The following is a 23,614-nucleotide window of genomic DNA, read 5'->3' as shown; positions in this document are numbered from 1 at the left end:
GTCAGATTTTTTCAAAAAATTTTGTTTCTTGTTGCTTTTGTTATTTAAACTAAAGAGGTGTCTAAATGTAGTCCTGCTTAATTAACTGGACAAAAAATAATTATTTGCATGCATGCCAGTTTTAGAAGAAAGAAAGATAATTATGTAAACATCTTATTCTCAGTTTTTCTATAATAATTTTAAATACACAACATTACTTCAGCGCTTAGCCATGCCACGCTGACTGCGCATGTGTGATAACTATTTGTGTACTTTTTTAAAAAGTTATTTAATAGTGTACCCAATAGCTGGTGTTTAGCTCGGCTGACTTGGCATTTCTTGACAGCAAGGATATTTTGGCTAAAAGACATTTTGGAGCGGTAGCCACCGCCTTGCCAAGAAACAAATGGGAGATTTGAAAATTCTTTGATGAAGAAAAAAGCAGATGTAACCAAGGATGACCATGGAGTTAGTGTTGTTGTAGGAAGATGCAAGACAGCCTCTATAGGATGGACTGTATATGTAAATACAGCTAACTAAAAAATTGATTAAAAATCACTATAATTTGTAAATAAAAAATAATCTCCTAGTCTTTTATCTTCTTCTAGTCATAGCACATTTGCCATTTTTCACCAGTTTTCATGATCAATGTAAATGAGTAAAAACAAATATAAAATATAGAAGTAAAATTATTTTAAAACTGGCAAAATATCATTATTCTTTTTGTGCTTGGCTAATAAACCTGCATCAAAGTATTCAAAGCACAGTTATCATGCTTGCATTAAAATGTAATGTCTTATGTTTTTGGCTGAGTGCAAGAATTGAATTTTAGATTTTAAGCCATACTATCATCAAAACAATTTAGTACAATTAATTTCTACACACAGAAATTAACACCTGCCCAAGAAAAATAGCAAAAATGTTATTGCAAACTTTTTTATTTCCAATGAAAAATTACAAACAAGGGATTGTTATGATAAATTTTAAAATATCAAATCAGAAATTTGGTTTCAAGATAGGTTGATACCTGTCTTGAAACCAAACTTAGAGATTTTAACCACTGAAATGCAATAAGTCACTTTTAAAGTAATTAATCAACTTTTTTAATCAGCAGTTAATTGTGCCATTAATAATAATACTTTCCTTGGAAATTAAGAAATCATTAGCAAATCATTAGATTTAGCATGATTATTAAAAGATTTCAGTTGTGGTATTGGTATCCCCTACAGAAATTATTATAATTTATCTTTGTAAATTATATCATAGATTTGTATGATAAGGGGGATAAGATTTTACAGGCAGAGAAAAAAGAGAATGAAATGTACTCATTTTTACTCTTTGCTTTCACAAATCAATCTCAGGACACATTAATTAGCCATCCAAAAAATTTAGTGGTCACTTGGAGGGTTATCACCCTTAAACTGTTAGAAGGTAGGCAGATTTTATATAAATAGTTAAATTTGGTAATAAATAATTTGGAAGAGAAGGAACATAAAAAATGGCTTATAAATAAAACTAAATTTTTATTAGTCATCATAATTTCTGGCATACTTTGCTTTTCTTGGTCAGTGAGCCTTGGCTCTACCACTTAGTCTAGCAACAGCAATTAAGTGCATTACACACTCACACATAATAATAACAAGACAGCTGCCAGTTTTGATAATCTGTCAGGTTTGTTACTCTGAAAACGCCTTTCATTGCCAAAAGTCATGAAAAAAATTGGCAAAAAGTTTTTCTATTGTATTTTAAGAAAGGTGCAAGACAACTGACTGACAGTCAAATACATTTTATCACAGATAATGTGTTCAACAATTTACAGACCATTAGCCTACATCTCTGCTTCCTAAAATACAGTTATAAAGCCCTTATTCAAGACCTGTAACACTTACTAGACCTAACCCTGACTAGACCTAACCCTGTCTGTACCTATGAGATATGCAAAATTGGAATTGCTTAGCTATCTCAGCTCAGACTACAACATTTCCTGTCTACAGACAAACCATTGGGTAGATCACTACAAAACCTTCCTAATCAGCAGACAGCAGTCATAAATAAAATGGTATGCATTTATTGACTATTGATAAGTGGTAAAAACTTCCCACATGTCTGCTCAAAAATAAAATCAAATCTGAAAATAGCCCTGTCACTAAGAGAATGAACTCTGGAAACCTTGCCTAGTTGTACATTTGGTCCAGTGTGGATGTAAGTGTAAAGGAACCACCCCAAACTGCATGAGTTGAGTGGATGAAAGGGGAAGATCTATAAAAGTGCGTTTGAATATTATTGAAGCAGAACAAGATTCCAGAAGTTTTAAACAGTCTCCAGCACACAAAACTTCATGAAAATATTCGCACTTTGCTGACTTTGGTATTAATTCTACTCAGGTTGCCATAGCAACAGACCTAAAACTAGTATATTCTTATTGGGATCTAAAGTCACTTTTAAAGTTACTTTGTAAAAAAAATCAGGGAGTTAGCTACTGTTTACAAAAACTCTGGTCCTCAACATTCAAAAACTTCCAATTTTATGATCTGTGTCTAAGATCTTATCTTGTCTGGAGATATCAGCTTTCCCATCCTACAATTAATACCTCCTTCAGAGTTACACTTGGTGCTTAGATCTGTAAACAGACTATTTGACAAGTTTAACCGAATGTTACAAGATTGCTGGTAAAAATAACATCATTAGAGTTGGCTTCAGAGAAGGAAGTATGAAAGGTAATTAATGCAAGATGTTGCTAAATAAACTACCTTTGTTGTCTCGTGAATTGTAAAAGCTTACAAACGCTTTGAATGCATTCAATCATGTTAGCAACATTTGTTTTTGTAAAGGGGGTATTCCATGAGAAAGTGGGACAATTATTCTAGTCATGTAACCTACCATCTCAGATTTTCTTCATACTTTGTCAAAATGATCACCAACATCACATAGATTACCTTGTAAAATTTCAGCACTGTAATCAAATTGGTTTTTGAGATATCGTTATTTCAAAATCACCTATATCGGAGGATTTTTTTCATTTGGCAGCCATCTTGGTTTTCGTGTTGTTTTTGTTTTCAACATGTATTGTAAAACCATATGTATAAAATCACATGTATTGTAAACCCATACATGTGATCAAACTGAAATTTTGCACCTTAATGGTTTTGAAGATGAGGAATCAGAATATAATGCTTATTTTATACAAAAGCAATGGGAACAAAGTAAAAGTAAGAATTGTATTTCACCTATAGTCTATCTGGGAAAATTTGACTGACCAAGAAGGGTAGCCTGGGAACCAAGGTAGCATTATAATTTTATCAATTTTTTTTACTTTTATTTTAAATACATACTTTAATGAGTCTTTTGTTGAAAAAAAAAAAGGGGTGGGTTATTTCTTTTTCTTTTTTTTTTTTTTATAAAAAATCAAACAGATTTGAGTGATAAAATACGTTTGGATGTTAGATAAATACTTCTTTAGAAATTCTTGAATCTTATCCATTATCAAAAGTGTACTACTACTCTGGCTGAGTTATTTTAAAGAATGGACCTTAGGCAAATCGTCTGTGTCTATCTGTTATTTGTAACCTGTTGTTGAAAATGACAGTGTTTTTAGCATAATTAGGATATGAGGTTTAGGAACCCAACAAAAATCATCTCTGCTGGGCCAATTGAAGAAAGGTTGGGTAAACGTGGATGCATGAATTTTACAAGGGCATGTTCATTGTTTTTATCAACTTCTTATACCAAGCAGACCCACTGAAGCATATCGTATTTGCAGATATAATATTTTCCTGCTCTAATTTCTTGAAGATATTGTATTGAGCCTGTAAGATTGAATGTTAAATTGAATTCCTCCTGCTCAGAGACTCTTTTGACACTTATATTTGTTGTATCCTGTGGAATAAATTGATGGAAACTTCTTGTACCAGGTAAAGTCTTTGGATACTGATTTGGGGAGTTAAAGATTTACGAACTGAGCAAATATCTTCAGCCTTTAAAAAAGTAAAGTGGATGCCAGATATGTTGTCTTTAGAAAAATTGAACATTTTTTCAGCATTCTGAATTTGTAACCCAGTTGGAAGTTGAAAACTTGCATTGGAAACAAGTCTTTTAACTTTCCCACCAATGCCATCACATGGTGACTTTCCATGTAATGTCGCAAAGAAATTCCATTCATATTGCATCCCAAAATCTTTAGCATGATAACATAAATTTAAGAAATGCTTGCCATTTTTGTACTGGCCAACATAACCATCAGAAAAATAGTGGGTTTTTTTTGTATTGGTGAACATTTCTTGTACAAATGTGACAGTTCTTTTTATAACACAATAAACAAATCTAACATCATGTGCTAAGTCATCAGATATAATACATAAAGATGTTGGTTGACTTTCAGTAGCACCCTTATCATGTTTTGTATAAATAACTACAGGGTGTAGTGTGCATTGTTGTTGGTTCCAGTGGCAACTCTGGATTTCGTCTTGTATGACAAATTTAAAATTTTCTGCAAAGTCAACCAAAACAATAATTTCATTTGGGGGTATCGATGACTTTAATTTACTAAAATATTTACCTTGTGCAATATAAGAGTGGGATGTTATAATATCAAGCTTCTCACAAAGACCTTCTATGAATTCACCTACTGTAGATGTGTAACTTAAAAGCTCTGCTCTATCTGTTGTAGTCCACTGTTTAAACTCAATTTTTTTATCTTCATAAACTTCATCATTCTCTTCAAGTTGTCTTTCATTTTGTAATAACTTTGAGGTTACATAATTGATAACACTCTGAATTCCAGGGCAACTATTGCATCAATGAACCATGCATTCCCTTGACTCTCTACTACAAACAATTTTCTCAATAAACTCATGGTAACTTTTCTCCAGTTTAACTGCACTAAGCATAAGCTTTAGGTTCTGGTGTATCGTACAGACGCATACAGCATGGGTACCTTTTTGCCCAGCATAGATACACCATTTTGGCTTCAACTGAGCAAATTTGGAAAATCCTATTTTGGACTAAGGGGTTTTGTAGTTTAAATTCTGCATATAATTCTTTAATATTGCAAAGAAGAAATCGTTTTGATGTGTGTTTTATTTTTGGATATACTTATAAAATCCTTTTTACCTGGCAATTGCCAACTGAACTGATCATTGCAGTAAAGGTTTTCCACTTCACCTATGACATCTGGGTTAATTCTAACAGTATTAGTTTTTTCTGGAAGTGCTAATTTCCCCTTTTCATCTTTAAGTTTTCTTGCTTTAGTTATGGTTGACTTTGATGTATTAAATACTTCAGCTGCTTTATTTAAAGGCCATGAATCAGGGATCAAAGTCAAAACCTGAATCTTTTCTCTTCTCTTTGCAGTTTTTCTTGCATTGAAAATATTAACTTATCTAGATCATTGGCTTTCTTCTGATATTCAACATTGGGTACTTCAGTAACTTCACTTCTCAAGTCTGCTGTATTAACATTAAGAATAACTGATAGCTTTTTTGACATGACTTCATTAGCTTGCATTGATTTTCTTTTGCCTAGGGAAATCTTTGCATGTTGTGGGATCCCATGTAGTTTTACTAGTGATACTTCTAAAATATCAAAACTGCTGTTTATAAGTTCTTTTTTTTGTGAAATTTCAATCTCTTCGTTAAAAAAAGTTTGTTCCAGAGAATCATCTTCACCATTGTGGTTCTGTAATGCAGACCAATCATCTATTTTTTGTACCACTTCTTTTTGACAGGAGGGACACATTTTAAAACCAGGTGTTGTTACCACACCAATTGAACACATATCTTTTGCCAGTTGAATATTGATGAATATTGATTTCTCTCAAATCACCTATAATTATTAAGAGTAAAAATGATCTGCAAAAGTAAAAAGTATGATTTAGGAACTGAGAAAAGGAAATTAAAAAATTGTTAAACTATTTAAAAGCATAGTGTATGTACTCTTTGTAAAAAGTAGTTTCATAATTAGTTAAACACAAATGATTTTACCTTTTATATTTGTTTTATGCCTTTTAACCATATGGTCAATAACCAAACTTTCACCATTCGTTCAATAACCGGATACCCGAGTACCCACCTGCTGTGTAGTGAAAAGAACAAAACTATGTTTAAAATTTATTATTGTGAAAAAGAGAGGTTTTTTTTTCTTTATTAGAAAGTAATAATACTTTAAGTAAATAATTGTATTGAGTAATGGATAATGCAATGGATGATGGATGGAGTTATGGAAATACGATGGATAAATTAGGTTTTCAACGGTAATGAGTAATTTCTTTGTTTTTTTTTTTGAATAAATTGTTTTGTACTTTTAATCAAAAAATAAAATAATAAACTGAAAACTTTTTTCAATGAAAATGTTTTTGAAATATTTGATGGTGAAGAATCTGGCAATGGCCACGTGTTGGATAGTGACGATGATGATTTTTTACCAGAGAGTGAAGTGGCAGCTTCGGAATTTGATGATACTGGTAATTTACAATTCTATTTTCTATTATGCAACAATGATTTTGAAATATAATGTTTTATATATTGTGTATATTTTTATAAGAAGTTGATGAGAATGCACTCGGCGAAGATGAAGAAAGTGAAATAGAAGATGATGATGACGAAGATGAAGAAAGTGAATTAGAAACGCCAGTTAGTGGGCCAACTATGACAGCAAAAGATGGTACTAAGTGGACAGCAAAAGATGGTACTAAGTGAGATACCAAAAAGTGAACATCAAGTTGCAAGGCATAATATTGTGCGACAGGGGTGTGGGCCTAAAAGAAATATGAACATGCTGTCAATACTAGACACATTCAAAATATTTCTCACTCCAGAAATGGCTGATATCATTATACGTCATACGAATAAAAAAGCAAACTCAACATATACAACATATAATGAAGAAAATCCAATGAAAAAACAACTAGTGTGGCAAAATCATGAACTTCAGGAATTTTATGCATTCCTGGCTATTTTGATAACCTCTGGCGCCAACAACTCAAATACTGACAATACAAAGGATATGAGGCAGTCGTACTCATATTCATTGTATTGTGCAGCAATGGGCATCAATCGCTTTTAGAACATCATTCGTTTTATTAGATTTGATGATGCCAATACTCGTACTCAACGCATGGAGGTTGATAAAGCTGCTCCAATACGAGACATTTGGACAATGCTTAATAGTAATTTAGCAAAACATTATAACCCAACAGAGCACCTTTACCCATATCGGGGTCGAACTAAGTTCACTCAATATATTCCATCAAAGCCAGCCAAGTATGGAACTAAAAAATGGTGGATATGTGATGCAGAAAACTCGTAATCAAGTGAGAAAAATGTTGATGAGAGAGTTGTAAAAGACTTGGTAGTACAATACAAAGGATCCGGTAGAAACATTACAATGGATAATTACTTCACTACTCTGTCATTGGCAAAATCTTTACTATCCTGGGATCTAACAATTGTTGGCACTTTAAAGAAAAATAAGACATGTATTCCACCAGCAATGGCTGCATTGAAAACACGAGAAGATCTATCCACCGTGTTTGGCTTTCATGAAAAAGTAACCATGTGTAGTTATGTGCCCAAAACAAAGCAGTGATTATGTTATCAACAATGCATCAGGTAGCAAAGATCGGTGATGATGCAAAGAAAAAACCAGAAATTATTGAATTTTACAACTGGTCAAAAGCTGGTGTTGGCACAATGGATAAAATGCTTGGTAGATACACTACTAAAAGATTAACTCAAAAATGGCCTCTAGCATTTTTCTACAATATTCTCGATGTTACCTGCCTTGCAGCATATATCCTTTATTATAAGAATAATAAAGTGCTTCCAAAAAAATCATATGAGCGACGATTGTTTTATCGGCAACTGGGCAGAGAGCTGTGTACTCCGTTTGTTAAAAAACGTTCGCATAATCCACAAATCATGAGGCAGTTTACTACGAAAGTGGCAGTTGAAAGTTTTTTTGGTCGAGCAATAAATCCGTATGTGCAACCAACAGCATCTAAATCTTCTAAACCCCAGGCACAACTCGATTCAACCAGAAGGAAAAAGATTACTGGGGTATGCCATGTTTGTCTCACCAGCGAATTTAAAAAACGTCGCAAAACTCGAAAGTCATGTTCGATATGTGAGTTCCCTATTTGTGATGAGCATTGTGTTTCAACCACGACATGTGAGGAGTGTGTGAAAGTATTAACTTCTTTGTTATTTTTTATGGCAATGTGTTTAAATAAAAAAAATACTTTAATAAACAGTCTTATTATTGTGCATAAACCCGGCTTTCATTTATAATAACTTAAGTGAGTACCGGGGTACCCGGTTATTGAACGGAGGAGGTATCAAGTTTTATAGTTAATAACTGCTATTGAATGATTGATTCCAAAAAGTTTTGACGAAAAAGTGGTGTCAAACTACTTCAACTTTGGGGATCCGAGCAGTCATAAAAATGTTTTAAAGAGACGTTAACAAATTCTACTTTGGAAACTGGAATGGATACCCGGGTACCCGGTTATTGACCAGACGGTTAAACGGGTCAAAACATTTCTTTTGGGAATTAGCAAATCTGTTAAGTAAAAGTTGTTCATGATGAAAACAGACTTTAACATTAACATTTAATATTGATAACCCAGATCGTCATAATAATATCTATCTCTCTCTCTGAATAACTTGAAATATCTGTCAATCCAGTTGATTTAGTGTATACCATTTTATGGCATTGATCATTTGATAAAATACCAACTGTACAAAAGTGCTTGCTCATTTTAGATACCATTTTTTTTGAGTAAACTATAAATAAACACAAAATAACACTGACTGATACACAGTGTCGTTATCATTAACATTTTTATATATTGAAAATGTTTTGTAATTTTTATTGAAAAGCTTATTTTTTAATTCAGCAATTAACTAGGGAAAAAAAAAAAGCTAGACAGATGACTAATGATCTGACTAATCCTAAGCCTTTCAGTTTAAATGTTCATTATTTAATTTGATTTAGTAAAAAACTAACTGACTAAGTATGTCAGTAGTATCTAAAAGGAAGCAAACATTTGATGATTTAAATAAAAATAGGTAAATATATATTTTAATAGGAATAAGTGAAATAAGTTTTACCAACTTTTCTTTTGTAAAAGTCTTCTGATTTGATTAATTAAGAAAAAGGAATAACCAACACATACCCACAGTACTTTCAATAATTTTTTCACATAATTTTCCTATATTTTTATAACAAATCCACAAAAAACCACATCTCAGTTTTTTAAACAAGCATTCTTTAGAACATGCATTTTGATAACAGAAAAAAAAAAATGACAAAAAGAAACGGGCTGGTTGGTTCGTTGGTTAAAAAACCTCTTTTCTTGGTCTATTACAACTTTAGAAATAAATTATTAAAGAAAAAAAATCATCAATTTGACTTTGTTCCCATTGCTTTTGTATAAAATAAACATTATATTCTGATTCCTCATCTTCATAACTATTAAGGTGCAAAATTTCAGTTCGATCACATGTATGGCTTTACAATAACATGCAAAACAAAAACAACACGAAAACCAAGATGGCCGCCAAATGAAAAAATCCTCCGATATAGGTGATTTTGAAATAACGATATCTCAAAGACCAATTTGATTACAGTGTTGAAATTTTACAAGGTTATCTATGTGATGTTGGTGATCATTTTGACAAAGTATGAAGAAAATCTGAGATGGTGGGTTACATGCCTGTCCCACTTTCTCATGGAATATCCCAAAGCTCTTTCCTCCAACTACATGACCACTGTTCACAAAATTAAAGGCTGGTTTATCTTGCTCTTTGCATTGCAATTGTACAAAAATGTATGCAATATTTGACAATGTGCCAAAGTTTTGCAGTCTAGAGAAAAGGGTCTAGGCAAGTTTTCCAACCAACCCACAAAGCTTGTATATGCAGATTTCAAAAGTACTTGGCAAAATATGCAGATTCAATCTTTTATTAGAACTTTGGAGATCTCTTGCAAGTTATTATAAGATATTACAGTCTGCTTTTTTAGAAAATTATAGAACTGTGCCTGTGTTATCTGCTGTTGAATTATATTATTTTTAGCAAAATTTATGCTTCATTTCTATTATATTGTTTTTTCTAAATATTTTTGCCCCCTCCCCCTCTCTAAATAATCCTCCCCCTTTCTAAATAATTTTGCCCCCTCCTATGTTGGCGTGGCAAAATTTTGATTATTTATTTAAAAACCAACTCAACATAGTAAAATTAATTTCAGTTGTACACATTATTGTTTATCAAACTATCTTAGAACATGTAATGTTAGTAGAAAATAGCAAAGTTAAAGTTGAGTTTTTCTCGGAAGGCTTCAAACATTTTAAAAATATTTTTGATACCTACTATGCATGAGCTAAAACATGGAACAGGTTTGAAAAAAATGACCGTTAACAAATGGTCATTTTTTCAAACTTAATTATACCCTCCATTTGCATAGTGAACAGTGGTTCTCATTTTAACCAAAAAGTATATAAATAGGTATTTACTTTTAGATAAATAAGCATAACAAAATGGAGGACAGAGTAATCGTAGTTACTGATGTAGGTGTGATGAAAGTGACTAACAAATACAAGGAAATGAAACTTATTCCCTATGCAAAAGTAATGTACATCTTAAAGTTTTTTTCGTATTAATATCTGGTTATGCTGACCTTGATTATTCTAGTCAAAAGTGGTTCTTTTTTGAAATACTTGTGATGAACAGAAAGATTTACCATATCTATTTGATGTAATTGTGGATTATTATTATTATTTTTTTTCAGAACATGCAAAGCTAAAGTCTTTTATATTTAGATAAGCGGAATTGGTGTAACCACAACAGCTGATAATTTAGTCATAATGCGCGTTACAGGAAACGATTTAGTGATCTGCTTATACAATAATAAAAAAGAGTGTCGGTCTGGTGAACTTGTAGGAATAATATTTGAACAATACCGACAGTAAGTATATCAAGGACATCCTTGTTTCTGATTAAAGTGTCTCATTTTAATCTTACTTTTTTTTTTTTAAGGGTTGTTGGCTCGAATATTCGTGTAGATGTTCAAGACACTCTGCACATTGAACTTGGTGGTAAAGTTAAGACCTTGACGGTAAAAAAGAAGCTCGATGGTGTACCTGAATTCCAATGGAATAGTAAAAATAGTATTACACTACACTGTATTCAATAACTTGTTTTCTTTAGCTATAATTGTTGTTTGTAGTTTTTTTGTTGACTTTGTTACTAAGGTATTCTACACTTTATTTTCTATAATTGAAGCGTTTGCACCAACAAGGAACTAACTCCGTTTGCTTGAATTTCGGTAAATTAGAAAAAAACTTTTTCGAAATTGGGTTTTAAATAAAACTTTTTTAAAAATTATCTATTTATTTAGTAACTATCCATTTATTTAATAATTATCCATTTATCTAACAGTTATCCATGTTTAGTGTTTTTTTGTTTTTTTTTGTTCGTTTTTTTTTTTCTTTTCATTGTTGCACCAAATAAAAGAGCTGCTTTAATATTACTGTAACATGGATTTCAATATCTCAAGATGGCCAATTTTGGAGTTAGTTCCTAGTTGCAGCAGACCCCTAATTGTTATTTTATACTTTTGATGTCTACTGCGGTTTCATAATAATTTCTGATTTCGTTTATTTATCTTTTCGTTGTAAAATCTTTAATTTCTTTATTGCTAAATTTTTATACTTGTTGTTATTCTTGAAATAATTTCGTATTAACTTTTGAAATTTATGTTATATTTGCTTTACTATTAGTACACGTACAAGTACACGCGTATTACCTGCCTAGAAATGATGGGAATAAAAAATTTTCGTTTACATATGGTTTTTATCACTGACCTTAAAATAATATTTTATTGAACATTTTAATTGCCACCATTATTTTAAAAGCAAAATGATTATCTAAAGAGATTATCTAGATTATTTTTAAAATTAGACAAATAATACAGTGTGTCCAGAAAGTTTATACGAGGGCAAATTTTTTATGATTTTGGTCTAGTTTTTTGATGATAAAATTTTTTAAGCAAAAAATTTTTTAAAAGTCTTTTTTAATAAACTAGAGTAAGAATTCCTTTATTTATTGGCACCTTTTTTGTGCATGTACGACATTTCCCTCTTTTATATTGATAATTAATCAATTAATTACCGATTTTTTTCCTGGGAATAAATGGCCATTGGGTTTTATACGAATTGTGTTATTTTCGACTTATTTAATCTATCTGATTTCTGTTTCCTCTGAAAATGATAATATTTGTATTTATCAATTCTATAATACCTTACACGCGTATTACATGCCTAGAAATGATGGGGTTGCCAAAAAAAACTTTTATGAAGAATTAGTTTTTGAAATAATTAATGCCAAATCTGATCTGGTAAAATTTTGACCAAATGAAAAAAAAGGTATCCCTGAAAGCGTTAAATGGCAAATTGTTGGTTTAAATAAACAAAAACCAATCTAAATATGGAATAGCAAAATAAGTCGGTTTTTCAGAGAGCTGCGAAATTCATAAAAAAAAATTTAAAGAAATTGAGGCTGTTAAAGATCCTCCAAGGTTAACAAAGGCATAAGATCATATTTCGCCATTAAAAAACCACTTGAATGTAAAAGACCGCCTTAAACAATTGGAATGGTGCCGAGAAAGAATCAACTGGTCTGCTGAAGAATAGTCTTCAGTAATTTTTAAAGATGACGTTCATTTTGAGGTACTAAATTGCAAAGCAAAGGTTATGTTAAGAGATACAAACATGAGAAGTATTCATCTCACTATGTTATACCAAGGTTACAAGGAGGCGAAGGTTCGACTAGAATGTAGGGATGTATTTCTCACAAAGATCCATGTCTTATCAATATATACCGGATGAATCAATCAATATAGCTGCAGATAGAGAAGTGATTTAAAACAGTCGACAAGATTGTTTTATGAAAGAAGCAAAACTTGGATATTTCAGCACGATGACGCCATACCTTATACTGCGCATTCAATTCAAAACTGGTTCAATGAGAAAGGCTACGAAGTTGTTTCTCAGTGTGCTTGGTCGCTTGATTTAAACCCTATCCCAGCCGGCACACAACGTTGTATTTACGTTGCATTTATGTTAAAATGACGTTTTACGTTACTTAACGTTAATCTAACGTTGTGTAAACTAGCGTTGTTCGCCGTAAACAAAAACTTACGAAAATTTCGCATTTTTATCTTCCATATTTCAAGTTGCTATTGCGGAATTTGTTCTTGCGCAAATTCACCTTCCGTAATTCGTTATACGAAAAAAATAGATAAAAATTATTCCGTAATAACTCTTTACGAAAAGAAACTTGCGAAACAAATCATTTCGAAAGAATACTTGCGAAACAGTTCCTTACGGAAGGAGCGTTTCGGAATGTGCGCTTACGGAATAGACTCGAAAGAATTCATTAAACTGTTTTCATATTATTTTTATTATTATTTCATAATTCATACACAAAAATATTATTATTTATTATTTAAGTATATATATATATATATATATATATATATATATATATATATATATATATATATATATATATATATATATATATATACACACACATATATAAACATACAGTGACCTAGAAAGATTAAGAAAGTTAGGACGGGGTGGGGGTGCTGAAACAGAATATAAGGGGGCCTAACGCAGCTAAAATTTTTAAATTTTAGTAGCGTTAGGCCCCGTTATATTCTATAATTAAATATATTAAATATATTATAACAATTAGTGTTTTAGTTACCTAGTTAATTATACGTATTTGATTTATAAAAGGTAATAAAATATTTATAATTAGCCGCGTTTCGTAAGTGTTTTTCTGTTAAGAACCGTTTCGTAAGTTGCGGTGCGAAAGAGTTTCGTTTCGAAAGAAATTTGGTTTTTTATCATTATTTAAAAAAATAAAATCTTAAAATGTTCATATGTTGCAATACTGAAAATAAAATTTTATTATAAACATTTTAGTATATAAAAATTTTATTTTTTACAATTATATTCGTTTAGCCAACACAAATTTATTAGAGACTTCAAAACGTCGTTTAACGAAAGAGCTCGTTCCGCAAGTGCGACTTCCGCAAGCGCTACTGTCGTATGTAGCAAAATAGTTTTATTTCGCAATTCAACTTGCGAAAAGCGACATTTCGTTAGTGCCATTTGCGAAATGAACATCGACGGTTTTTTTTGTTTCGTAAAATTCGGTACGAAAAAAAAAAATTCCTGATTCTCAATATCCTTCCGCATGAATTTTATTTTTCCGGAATTGTACGAAATATTCCGGTTAACAACTCTAGCCCAGTGGGCACGGCGATGTTGGTTTAACATTTAGGCGACGTCGAGTGCGACATCGCATTAACGTTGGAAATGGAAAGTTGGATCGAGGTTAATATGCGATGTTATCGCGATGTCATTGCGATGTCATCGCGATGTAATCGTGATGTAATCGCGATGTTTTACGTCGTTTTGACGTTGATTTAACATTGCAACTCGATGTTAATTTTCGACGTCATTCTCACGTTGGTGCGATGTTGACTTTACGTTGGCGACGTCGCTAACCTAAAACTAACATCGAACCGACGTGAGAATGACGTCGATGCCCACTGGGAGTGTAAACGTAATCTTTTTAACGTAATATTCTAACGTTGAGCTAACGTTGACACAACGTTAAAAAAAACAAAGAAATATTAACGTAAACATTCTAACGTTGAGCTAAAGAAAAGACAACGTAAAAAAAAAAAAAGAAATGTTAACGTAGTTCTGGGCAATTCCACGGCGGAAACTGAAAAAGTAGTCAAATTTTAAACTCTTTTTTGTCAGTTTTTAACAAATGAATATTGATGTAGACATATGAAAGTTTATTTAGAATATAACTTTAGTTCTGAAATAAATGTATTTAACTCATTTTACGGTTTTTCTCATTGATGCATGTTAAAAAAGTACCACTGTAAAATGTTATTTTACCCATGATTTTTTTTGTATATTCCGAAATATTTTAAAGTGATATTGGAGCTAAGATGTTCAATTTCTTGTTGGTCAGATTTTTTTCTTTAAAAAATAAATATATTTCAAAAAAATAATAAAATAACTTTTGCAATTTTCATGTAACGTAAGTTAACAAAAACATGATCAAGTTTTGTTTTTTCTAAAATTTAATTTGAAAACTTAAATTTTGTAATATTATATGTGAAAGAATATTAAATCTTATATTTATACATTAAGATTTTTGAATAACGATGCTTAGTTAAGGCAAATTTTCATTTTGAATTTGTGTAACGTAAGTTAAAACTACTATTTACAAAAGTTTTAGCGCTTTTTTCGTAAAGTTTTTTAACACAAAAAAAACGTTTTTCATCGCAACTCCCAAGGGGTTTGAAAAAAACAAAAAATTTAAAAAATTACTTTTGTTAATTACTTTGAATGAATGAGTTTTGATACAACTGCCATTCTTTTGTTACGTAACTCTAAAAAATCTATCACGAAATAATAGATATAAAAATTCCACGAAAATAATTGCAAGGTAACGTAAGTTAAAAACCTAGTATCAAGAAAACAAGTATATCTTTCTTTGCCGGTCACCTCTGATAATTTTTTTTTTTATCATTGTAATTAGTATTGAATTCTCAACATCTTGTAAAAATTTCTAACACGATCCGGATTAATGGTTCGCAAATATTCGACCTAAAAGTTGCAACACTTTTTTTACCTTGTTTTCTGCGTAACGTAAGTTAAGTGGCATTTTCGGTAATAAATTCGCCCTCTTTTAGCCAGACTCAAAACTTTTTAGCTTGTTTTATTCTTTAGACTGACAGCTTTCATAAAAATCAGCTAAAAATTTAATTTAAAGTTTAAATATGCAAATATTTGATAAAGTTGTTGAGCGTGTAACGTAAGTTAAAAATGGAATTGCCATTCTGCTAACTATAAAAAAATCTACCGTAACTTTTTGCTTTTTCTAATTCTTAAAGATGGCGTAAGAGAAGATAGGAAATATATTTGTTTAAATATAATTATAAAGGTTACCTTTGAACTAAACTTATAAACCAGCCGGCACACAACGTAGTATTTACGTTGTATTTATGTTAAAATTACGTTTTACGTTACTTTACGTTAATCTAACGTTGTGTAAACATAATCTTTTTAACGTAATATTCTAACGTTGAGCTAACGTTGACGCAACGTTAAAAAAACAAAGAAATATTAACGTAGTTCTGCTAACTATAAAAAAAACTACCGTAACATTTTGCTTTTTTTTCTTCTTAAAGATGGCCTAAGAGAAGATAGGAAGTATATTTGTTAAAATATAATTACTAAACTTATAAGTTTAGTTCGAAGGTAATTACCCAAGTTTAAAGGTTTGAATTGTCTTTGAAAAGACAATCGAAGAATTTTGAAAAAATGTTTTTAACTAAACAGCGTACAAGTAGTAAAAACTTTGAATTACTGATAAAAGATTAAATAAAAGGTAGTAAAATATCGATTATAAAGGTTGGATTTGATTTTTTATCGTTGTCAAAACCTGTTCTATAAATTATAGAACAGGTTTTTTTTATGTTATAGAATGTTTTATTATGATATTGAACAATTTTTTATTCTTAAATTATTATGTTACAACTATTTCTGAATCTACTAGTTCTCAGATAAATTATAAATACTTAGCTCGATATCATTAAAGCGTGTTGCTAAAGTGGCGGTAAATACCGCCGCACTAAACTTCAAAATTTGCTACAGTGGCGGTAAAATTTATGACGTAAAATACCGCCACCTAAAGTTGATGTTTTGCTAAAGTGGCGGTAAAATCTAAGTAAAAAATTACCGCCAAATAAAGTTGATATTTTACTAGCGGTAAATACCACCAGTAAATTATTTATTTTGCTAACAGCACCGTTATACTGAACTTAAAATATTGAGTGTCAGTAAAATCCAAGTATAAAAATGACGGAAATAAAAATTATAATTAAATTTAATCTATTTATAAAATTTTTTGACTTCATGAAATGTAAGATAACAAAAGTTGATTTTAATTCTTTGTTAAATTAAACTTTGAAATTTTAAAAATATATTTAATAAATATATGCGATATCTAGCTTGCATATAGGTGACCAACGTGAGCCGTCCAGTCATGTAGACCTGGGATATGTGATAATAAGAACATATTGTAGATGATGTCCCCAGCTAGCACATATACGTAAATAAAACGTTAAAACAATGTTGCGAGTTTACGTTGGCAAAACGTCGGTTGCCAACGTTGTTTTTATATCATTTTGGTTACAAAAGCGACGTCGCCAACAACAACAAACCAACGTTGGTGCAACATTGTATTTTTGTTGGCGAAGTGTAATATTTCACGTTGGTGCAATGTTATATTTTACGTTGATTCAACGTTATATTTTATATTAACACAACGTTTTATCAACATAAAATAAAAAGGGCCAAATTTTGTCTTTTAAATAGATTCTTAATTCTTAAATAGATACTTATAAAACATTTGTCGAACTTAAAGACCTTCGAACAATGGCAACTTTTCTAACAAGAATACAAAAAGAACCCAGAATTTAATATGGTATAGATTACATTATTCAAAAGAAGAATACAAATTAAATATCACTCCTCTCATAAAATTCATCGCTTTGATGTTCATCATGGATTATTTTCCTTTGTTTATTTATGCTTCCCCCCTTCCTACCGCCATCACGATCGCATGGATACCTTAACCATTGTTTTATAACGTCTTAAATGTCAGTATTAGTCGATTTTATGGCTTTGTTGAGGTGCACAGCAGTTTAAATTAAAGAAAATACACAATAAAGACGCACAATTCAGTTCTACAAAAAATGTGTATATATATATATATATATATATATATATATATATATATATATATATATATATATATATATATATATATATATATATATATATATATATATATATGTAATGAATAATTATATAACTTTTATAGCTTCTGTAATTTACAAGCTCTTAATCCTGTCCTGGAAATTTAAATTCAACTAAAAACAATATTTTAATCATAACTAAAATTAATATGGTTTTAACTAAAAACAATATTTAAATCTTTGTCAGTAGTCTCACTTTTCAACAAGTTATTGACTTAGGCAAGTAAAAGAATCAAACTTGCTCTATCTGCATTGCATCTATAAAATGAGTCGGCAATAAAAAAAAAAAAAAAAAGGGTTGGTTTACATGAATACTAACCGAGTGTTACCCGCAAAAAATAGGCTTGACTTTGAACTACCAGTTGAGTGAGAAAAATCAACCTTTTTGGTTTTTATTCTTGGTGAGTAAGAAAGGTAGATTTAGCTCACTTCAGGTTTAATCTCGAACTAGCAAATACGGAGGCTTCCAATCGGCTCAAGTATTGTAAAATGAACTTGTTAATATGCTAACGCATATGGTAATAATAGATTAGGTAAAAAAAATATGGTAATGCTAGATATGGAGCCCATTTGCAAAACGCCTCAAATCCGAGTAAATTGACTTTGAGAAACTAAAGTAAAACTGACTTTCATATAGTTGCGCACCAACTGAAATTGATATTTTCTCTATCTTTTTTTTAGGACTAAGAGTCTTTTAATAGGTCCAATAGATTTCAATATATATAATGTGGAAATAGAATTAACTCCAATTGAAATAATGTGGAAATGGAACTTTAAAATATTTTTATTCATAGTTTCGCGTTATGCAGATGGGCTCCTCAAATGTATTTATCAATTGAAAGAAGTAATTAAAATTAAGTAACAATAGTACATTAAATTTATTATGGAGAAGTAATCAAATAAGAAAAATTAGCAAATTTGTAAAGAGTTCATAGTTACCCAATAATCACCAAAATTTAGCATGATTTTGTTGCCTTGAATAGTCAAACCGAATCAGATTTAAACACAACTGTAATCGTTTTGGAGTAGTTAATGATCACAACTTCCATTCCGAATTCCAAAATGACATGTCAAGGAACAAAAAATTAATAGACAATTAATGTCGATTAGCTTTTAGCTCCCTGACATGTATACTGTATGATAACTCATTAAACAATGCTCTATTAGCACCACATGATCTTTCCACCAATATCTAAATTTATAAAACATACATTAAAATATTAAATAAAAAACTTTTTAAATATTAAAATAACTTTTTATTAATTTTTGCAGTGACAAAATTATATACATTACATTTAGATTAAAATACTGGTTCAGCTTAAAGAAACTTTAAAAACAATGTACAAATTATCTCTTTAGAACTTGTTCTTTTACAGTTAAATGCATCACAGCTGATAAATAATTTAAAACATAAAATTACAAAAACTTGTATTACTGATGTGGCAATGACAGCGAGTTGTTAGCATCAGATTAATAGCTGGTCAAAGACTAGCAACTCTATTGCTTTAAAATATTAGTATTATGTGCTATGTAAAGCAAAACAAAGGAAACAAGTTAGTATTTTAACCACTGATATCTATATTAATCCTATACTTTATATAAAATATTTTACAAATACTATATAAATATATGTACTAAGTCTCTCTCTATAGATATATGCTAAATATATAAATATATATTAATATATAAACAGAAAAATTTCATTTTTATAACAACAGTTTATGTAACAACAATATGCTGAGAAGTATTCAATCTATTAAGCACATTGTTTGCACATAAATTGTTCACTTAACTTAAATTTCTTGTGAAGACCAGAACAGGAAGAATGGTACCAACTATTACAATGATCACATTGAATCCAAGGTATTGTTTTGGTTCTTTTTTTGGGGGGATCAACAAAACCACATTCCTTGCAACTCTCATTTTGTTGTACTTGGGCTGCACTTTCCACCGTACTATTTTTTAGGCATTCTTTGGTTTTAAGCAATAAAGATGATGGCTTAGTTGTTCTAGTACCAAATATTTTAAATGCACGCTGTCTGGTTGCTGCTGGTCTTCCACGAACCTTTGGTATTGGGGCAAAAAATAATTCATGCTCCTCAGATTGAGTTAATGAAACACCATTTGTTGCAGGCTCAGTTGTTTTAACAGTTGATGCAACATCAGTTGTTGCAACATCAGTTGTTGCAACATCAGTTGTTGCAACATCAGTTGTTGCAACATCAGTTGTTGCAACATCAGTTATTGAAACAGATGATGCAACACCATTTGATGCAACATTACTTGACTCAATAATGGTAGTGTCAACAGATGCGGTGCAATTAAGAGTTGGTTGCTCAGCAGAAACATTATCATATTTGGAAAAATCTTTAACCACTGAATTGTTGCTTAATTCAAAATTAATAGACTCAATGTTTGTTAAAGCATTAAAAGCTTCTTCTGGAGAATTATTAAAAATTAAATTTTGCAGACGCTCAATACTTTTGTAATATGATGGAAATGTTTTCTGTGGCTGATCAGCTATGTATGAAGCAATTTCTCTCATTATCACCATTACAGAATTGAACCTTGAGGAACGTGACAAACATGAAGAAATGCTTGGAATAGAGATGGTAGTGTTTTGAGAAACATTGGCCAAGTTTGGTGCATTAGTAGACAATAGCCACCTGCATTGTTAATACTTAAATAATAACTGTTGATAATATTAAATGGAATATCTTCACTGAAAATCAAAGTTACTAAGATGGTCAAAACATACAAAGCCTACCTTGATGCAATTGCTTTTGGTCTGAACAAGTCTATTTCACATGCAACCCATACAACAAACAAATGACGACAAGGAAGACCCATTCCTTTTTGAAAACTGCATGAACAGTTGAAATCAACATCTATAAAATATGCATTATGCGTAGAAGGGCTGGTTACCACGAACCCCGATGTACTTTCATTCTATAACATTAAAAGAAATGCAATTAATTAAAAAACAAGCTATAAAAAATATCATTATAATGTACGCATTACTTATGCGAATAAATGACGAGTAAAACAGTGTAATTACTTTGTTAACAGTATACCCATGACAACAGGCCATCTCGATCTCATTCTGCAATAAATTAGCAGAATAACGAGTGCAGATCTTAAAATACTTTTCTACTAAAGGAGAAGATTTGTTGAGTGTTACATTCTTGAATGTATTTTCAAAATCACGATGAGCAGATTCCATGGATCGGACAGATGACATGCCTAGTAAATTTTTCACTAATAAATCAATATCAATTCGTGACGAAGGAATAAATTTCTTCAAAGTAGCATGGAAGCTAAAATATCACAAAGGCAGATGTCAATAATATGTATTTTATGATGCTCATGACAATTATAAAAAACATTGCACACTCGAAGAAAAATAACATTTCTAAAAAATACAAGTTTAAGAAAACCAAACCTCTCTATTCGATTATTTGTACGATTGCTAAGGTGACGGACAGATTTGCGACCAAAAGCTGTTATTGATTCTTTATATGGAATCCAATTTTCCTCAATATATTTGTAAAAACATGGTATTTGTTTTAAATTATCAATGGCTAAATCAAACTCTAATTCAGTAGTGGCATTCAGCATCTGTTGTGTATACTAAATTAGTAATAAAAAAGTATATTTTGTAAAGTACACAAAACAGGCATATTATAAATGTTAGAAATAAATAACAAAATCTAAATTATGTACTTACAAGACAACAAAAATCATTTTGTTTCTGATCTAGGCACAATAGGTTTAAATGACGGTCTATGGCACGTAGGACATGGAAGTAGCATATAAGAATTTTAACAGTATTCCAACATTTTCTTATGGCATTAATTTCTGCAAGATCTTTATCTACTACAACACATTGTGTTTTTGATAGATCATTGCATTCTGAAAAATAATCAAGAAACTGTTCAATATGAATTTGATCTTCACTTGCCATTATGGCAAATGCTATTGGCTGCCCAACACCATCACAGTCTTCAACCAATAAAGTGAACAGAGGGTAACGATAATTATTTGTCTAAAAAGTATATTTACTCAACATTTATAATTATAATCTAGTTTGACAATAATCCCTAGCATTTTAGATAAGGAACTTGTTATGTAAAACACTATTAAATTGCAATGCAGCCTTCTCAAGAGCAAAATTGTATATCTGGCAATGGGCAGTGCTAGATCACCACACAACACTTCTTTGGATACAGCACTAAACTCTAGTTGTCAATGTAGATGGACTTCCCATATTCAAGTCATCAAATACACAGGTTTGGCCTATATTATGTATGTTTGATAAAGTGACACCTTTTATTGTAGCATTATTTGTTGGTGATCACAAGCCAAATAATCGTGATGATTTTTTATATGATTTTTTGCATGAGTATGAGTTATTATTGGCAAATGGTTTTCAGTACAATGGAAAAGTGCTGGATATAAAAATTTCAGTGTTTGTGTGTGATGCCCCTGCAAGGCAGTTCTTAAAGGGTATTAAATCTCATAGCAGTTACCATGGTTGCGAGCGCTGTGAAGTTAAAGGGACTTACGAACATTTTAGAATGCTCTTTTATGATGTTGATTGTATTTCAAGAGATGATGATTCATTCAAAAATGGTATGTATATTGGCACTCATCAAATTGAAAGATCAATACTAGCTGACAAAGGAATTAACTGTGTTACAGAGTTTCCCTTAGACTACATGCATCTTGCCTGTCTAGGTGTTACTAAACAAATTTTGTTAGCATACAAGGAAGGTCCGCGAAACCAGAAATTATGTCCAGCACAGCTGAGGCAAATATCCACAAAGCTCGAAGAATACAGTGGGAAAATGCCTTCTGATTTTGTAAGACAACCTCGTGGCTTAGGAGATTTAAGAAAATGGAAAGCAACAGAGTATCGACAATTTCTGTTGTACACTGGTTGTTTAGCGTTGAAAGATATACTGCCCTCTGAAAGCTATAAGCATTTTCTCTCTTTTTCTCTTGCAATGCGAATATTTCTTGATGATAGTTTTGAAATCCGCAACAACTTTTCTGGTTATGCAAAAGATCTTTTACAGCATTTTGTTTCCACTTGCGTTGATATGTTTGGTCCTACATTTACCGTTTATAATGTTCACTGTCTAACACAGCTTTGGGAAGATAGCAAAAAATTCTCTACGTCTTTGGATAATATTTCCAGCTTTCCGTTTGAAAACTACTTACAAGTTGTGAAAAAATTTGTAAAAAAGGCTCAAAGTCCTTTATCGCAGATTTTTAAGCGTACACGAGAGTTAGAAAGTTTAGCGATGAGTGGGACAACCCAAAAGCATATTATAACAAAAATTTCAAACAGTGATAAAGATTCTTGGTATCTACTGCAGTCTGGTAATTTTGCAAAAATAAAGGAGGTCAATGTAGATGATATGTATGAGTGCGACATTATAAAGAAACAACATTTTCAAAGCCTTTTTGTCGATCCATGTGACTCCAAGCTTTTTCAAATTGTCTATATTAAAAGCTTTGACAATATTTCTAGAAGAAAAAATGTTGAAAAGTGTTCTTTTTTAAGAAAAGCACTTTGTCTCCCACACAAAGAAGGTTTTGTCATAATGCCTTTATTACATAATGTTGTTTTGACATAAGTTTTAAATCTATGTTTTAGTTTTTAATTTTTGACATTTTGAAAGTAATTGATTTAGGTAACTTTTGGAAGCTATAGATC

General features: G+C 30.9%; 3 protein-coding genes and 1 pseudogene across 5 annotated transcripts in view; 2 read left to right on the top strand and 2 right to left on the bottom strand.

The window, feature by feature from the left end:
• LOC145190466 (unconventional myosin-Id-like) overlaps positions 1–11,936 on the top strand; it is a 68,195-nt gene extending 56,259 nt beyond the window's left edge. The window contains exons 22-25 of one of the 3 annotated variants that reach the window (XM_090091108.1): positions 10,493–10,600; positions 10,793–10,938; positions 11,010–11,140; positions 11,753–11,936. In XM_090091108.1, coding sequence (XP_089947234.1) covers positions 10,493–10,600; positions 10,793–10,938; positions 11,010–11,140; positions 11,753–11,835 — 468 coding nt within the window. In that variant the 3' untranslated portion in view covers positions 11,836–11,936. Of the gene's footprint in view, positions 1–10,492; positions 10,601–10,792; positions 10,939–11,009; positions 11,726–11,752 lie in introns of those variants that run through there. The other 2 variants (XM_090091110.1, XM_090091109.1) reach the window with 2 other exon arrangements.
• LOC145191048 (uncharacterized) lies at positions 7–10,567 on the top strand. The gene is made up of 2 exons (XM_090091113.1): positions 7–6,436; positions 6,517–10,567. Exon 2 carries the CDS (start codon positions 6,634–6,636, stop codon positions 7,036–7,038), a length of 405 nt encoding a protein of 134 aa, XP_089947239.1. The 5' UTR covers positions 7–6,436; positions 6,517–6,633; the 3' UTR covers positions 7,039–10,567.
• On the bottom strand, positions 3,491–5,988 carry LOC149886901 (uncharacterized; annotated as a pseudogene).
• A 7,546-nt stretch (positions 11,937–19,482) lies between the features above and the next one.
• Positions 19,483–21,932, bottom strand: LOC145193066 (uncharacterized). The gene is made up of 5 exons (XM_090090841.1): positions 21,620–21,932; positions 21,335–21,522; positions 20,951–21,209; positions 20,660–20,841; positions 19,483–20,558 (listed from the first exon to the last, which is right to left on the bottom strand). The coding sequence occupies exons 1-5, from the start codon at positions 21,854–21,856 to the stop codon at positions 19,649–19,651; spliced, it is 1,776 nt and encodes a 591-aa protein (XP_089946967.1). The 5' UTR covers positions 21,857–21,932; the 3' UTR covers positions 19,483–19,648.
• Positions 21,933–23,614: the final 1,682 nt, after the last annotated feature.

Source organism: Hydra viridissima, unplaced genomic scaffold (assembly GCF_058129835.1).
Source record: "Hydra viridissima isolate aposymbiotic clone 2 unplaced genomic scaffold, HvirCarnegie_v1 scaffold_6, whole genome shotgun sequence".
Lineage (NCBI taxonomy): Eukaryota > Metazoa > Cnidaria > Hydrozoa > Anthoathecata > Hydridae > Hydra > Hydra viridissima.
Note: the sequence above shows the minus strand (reverse complement) of the source record. Positions and strands in the feature narration are given on the sequence as shown.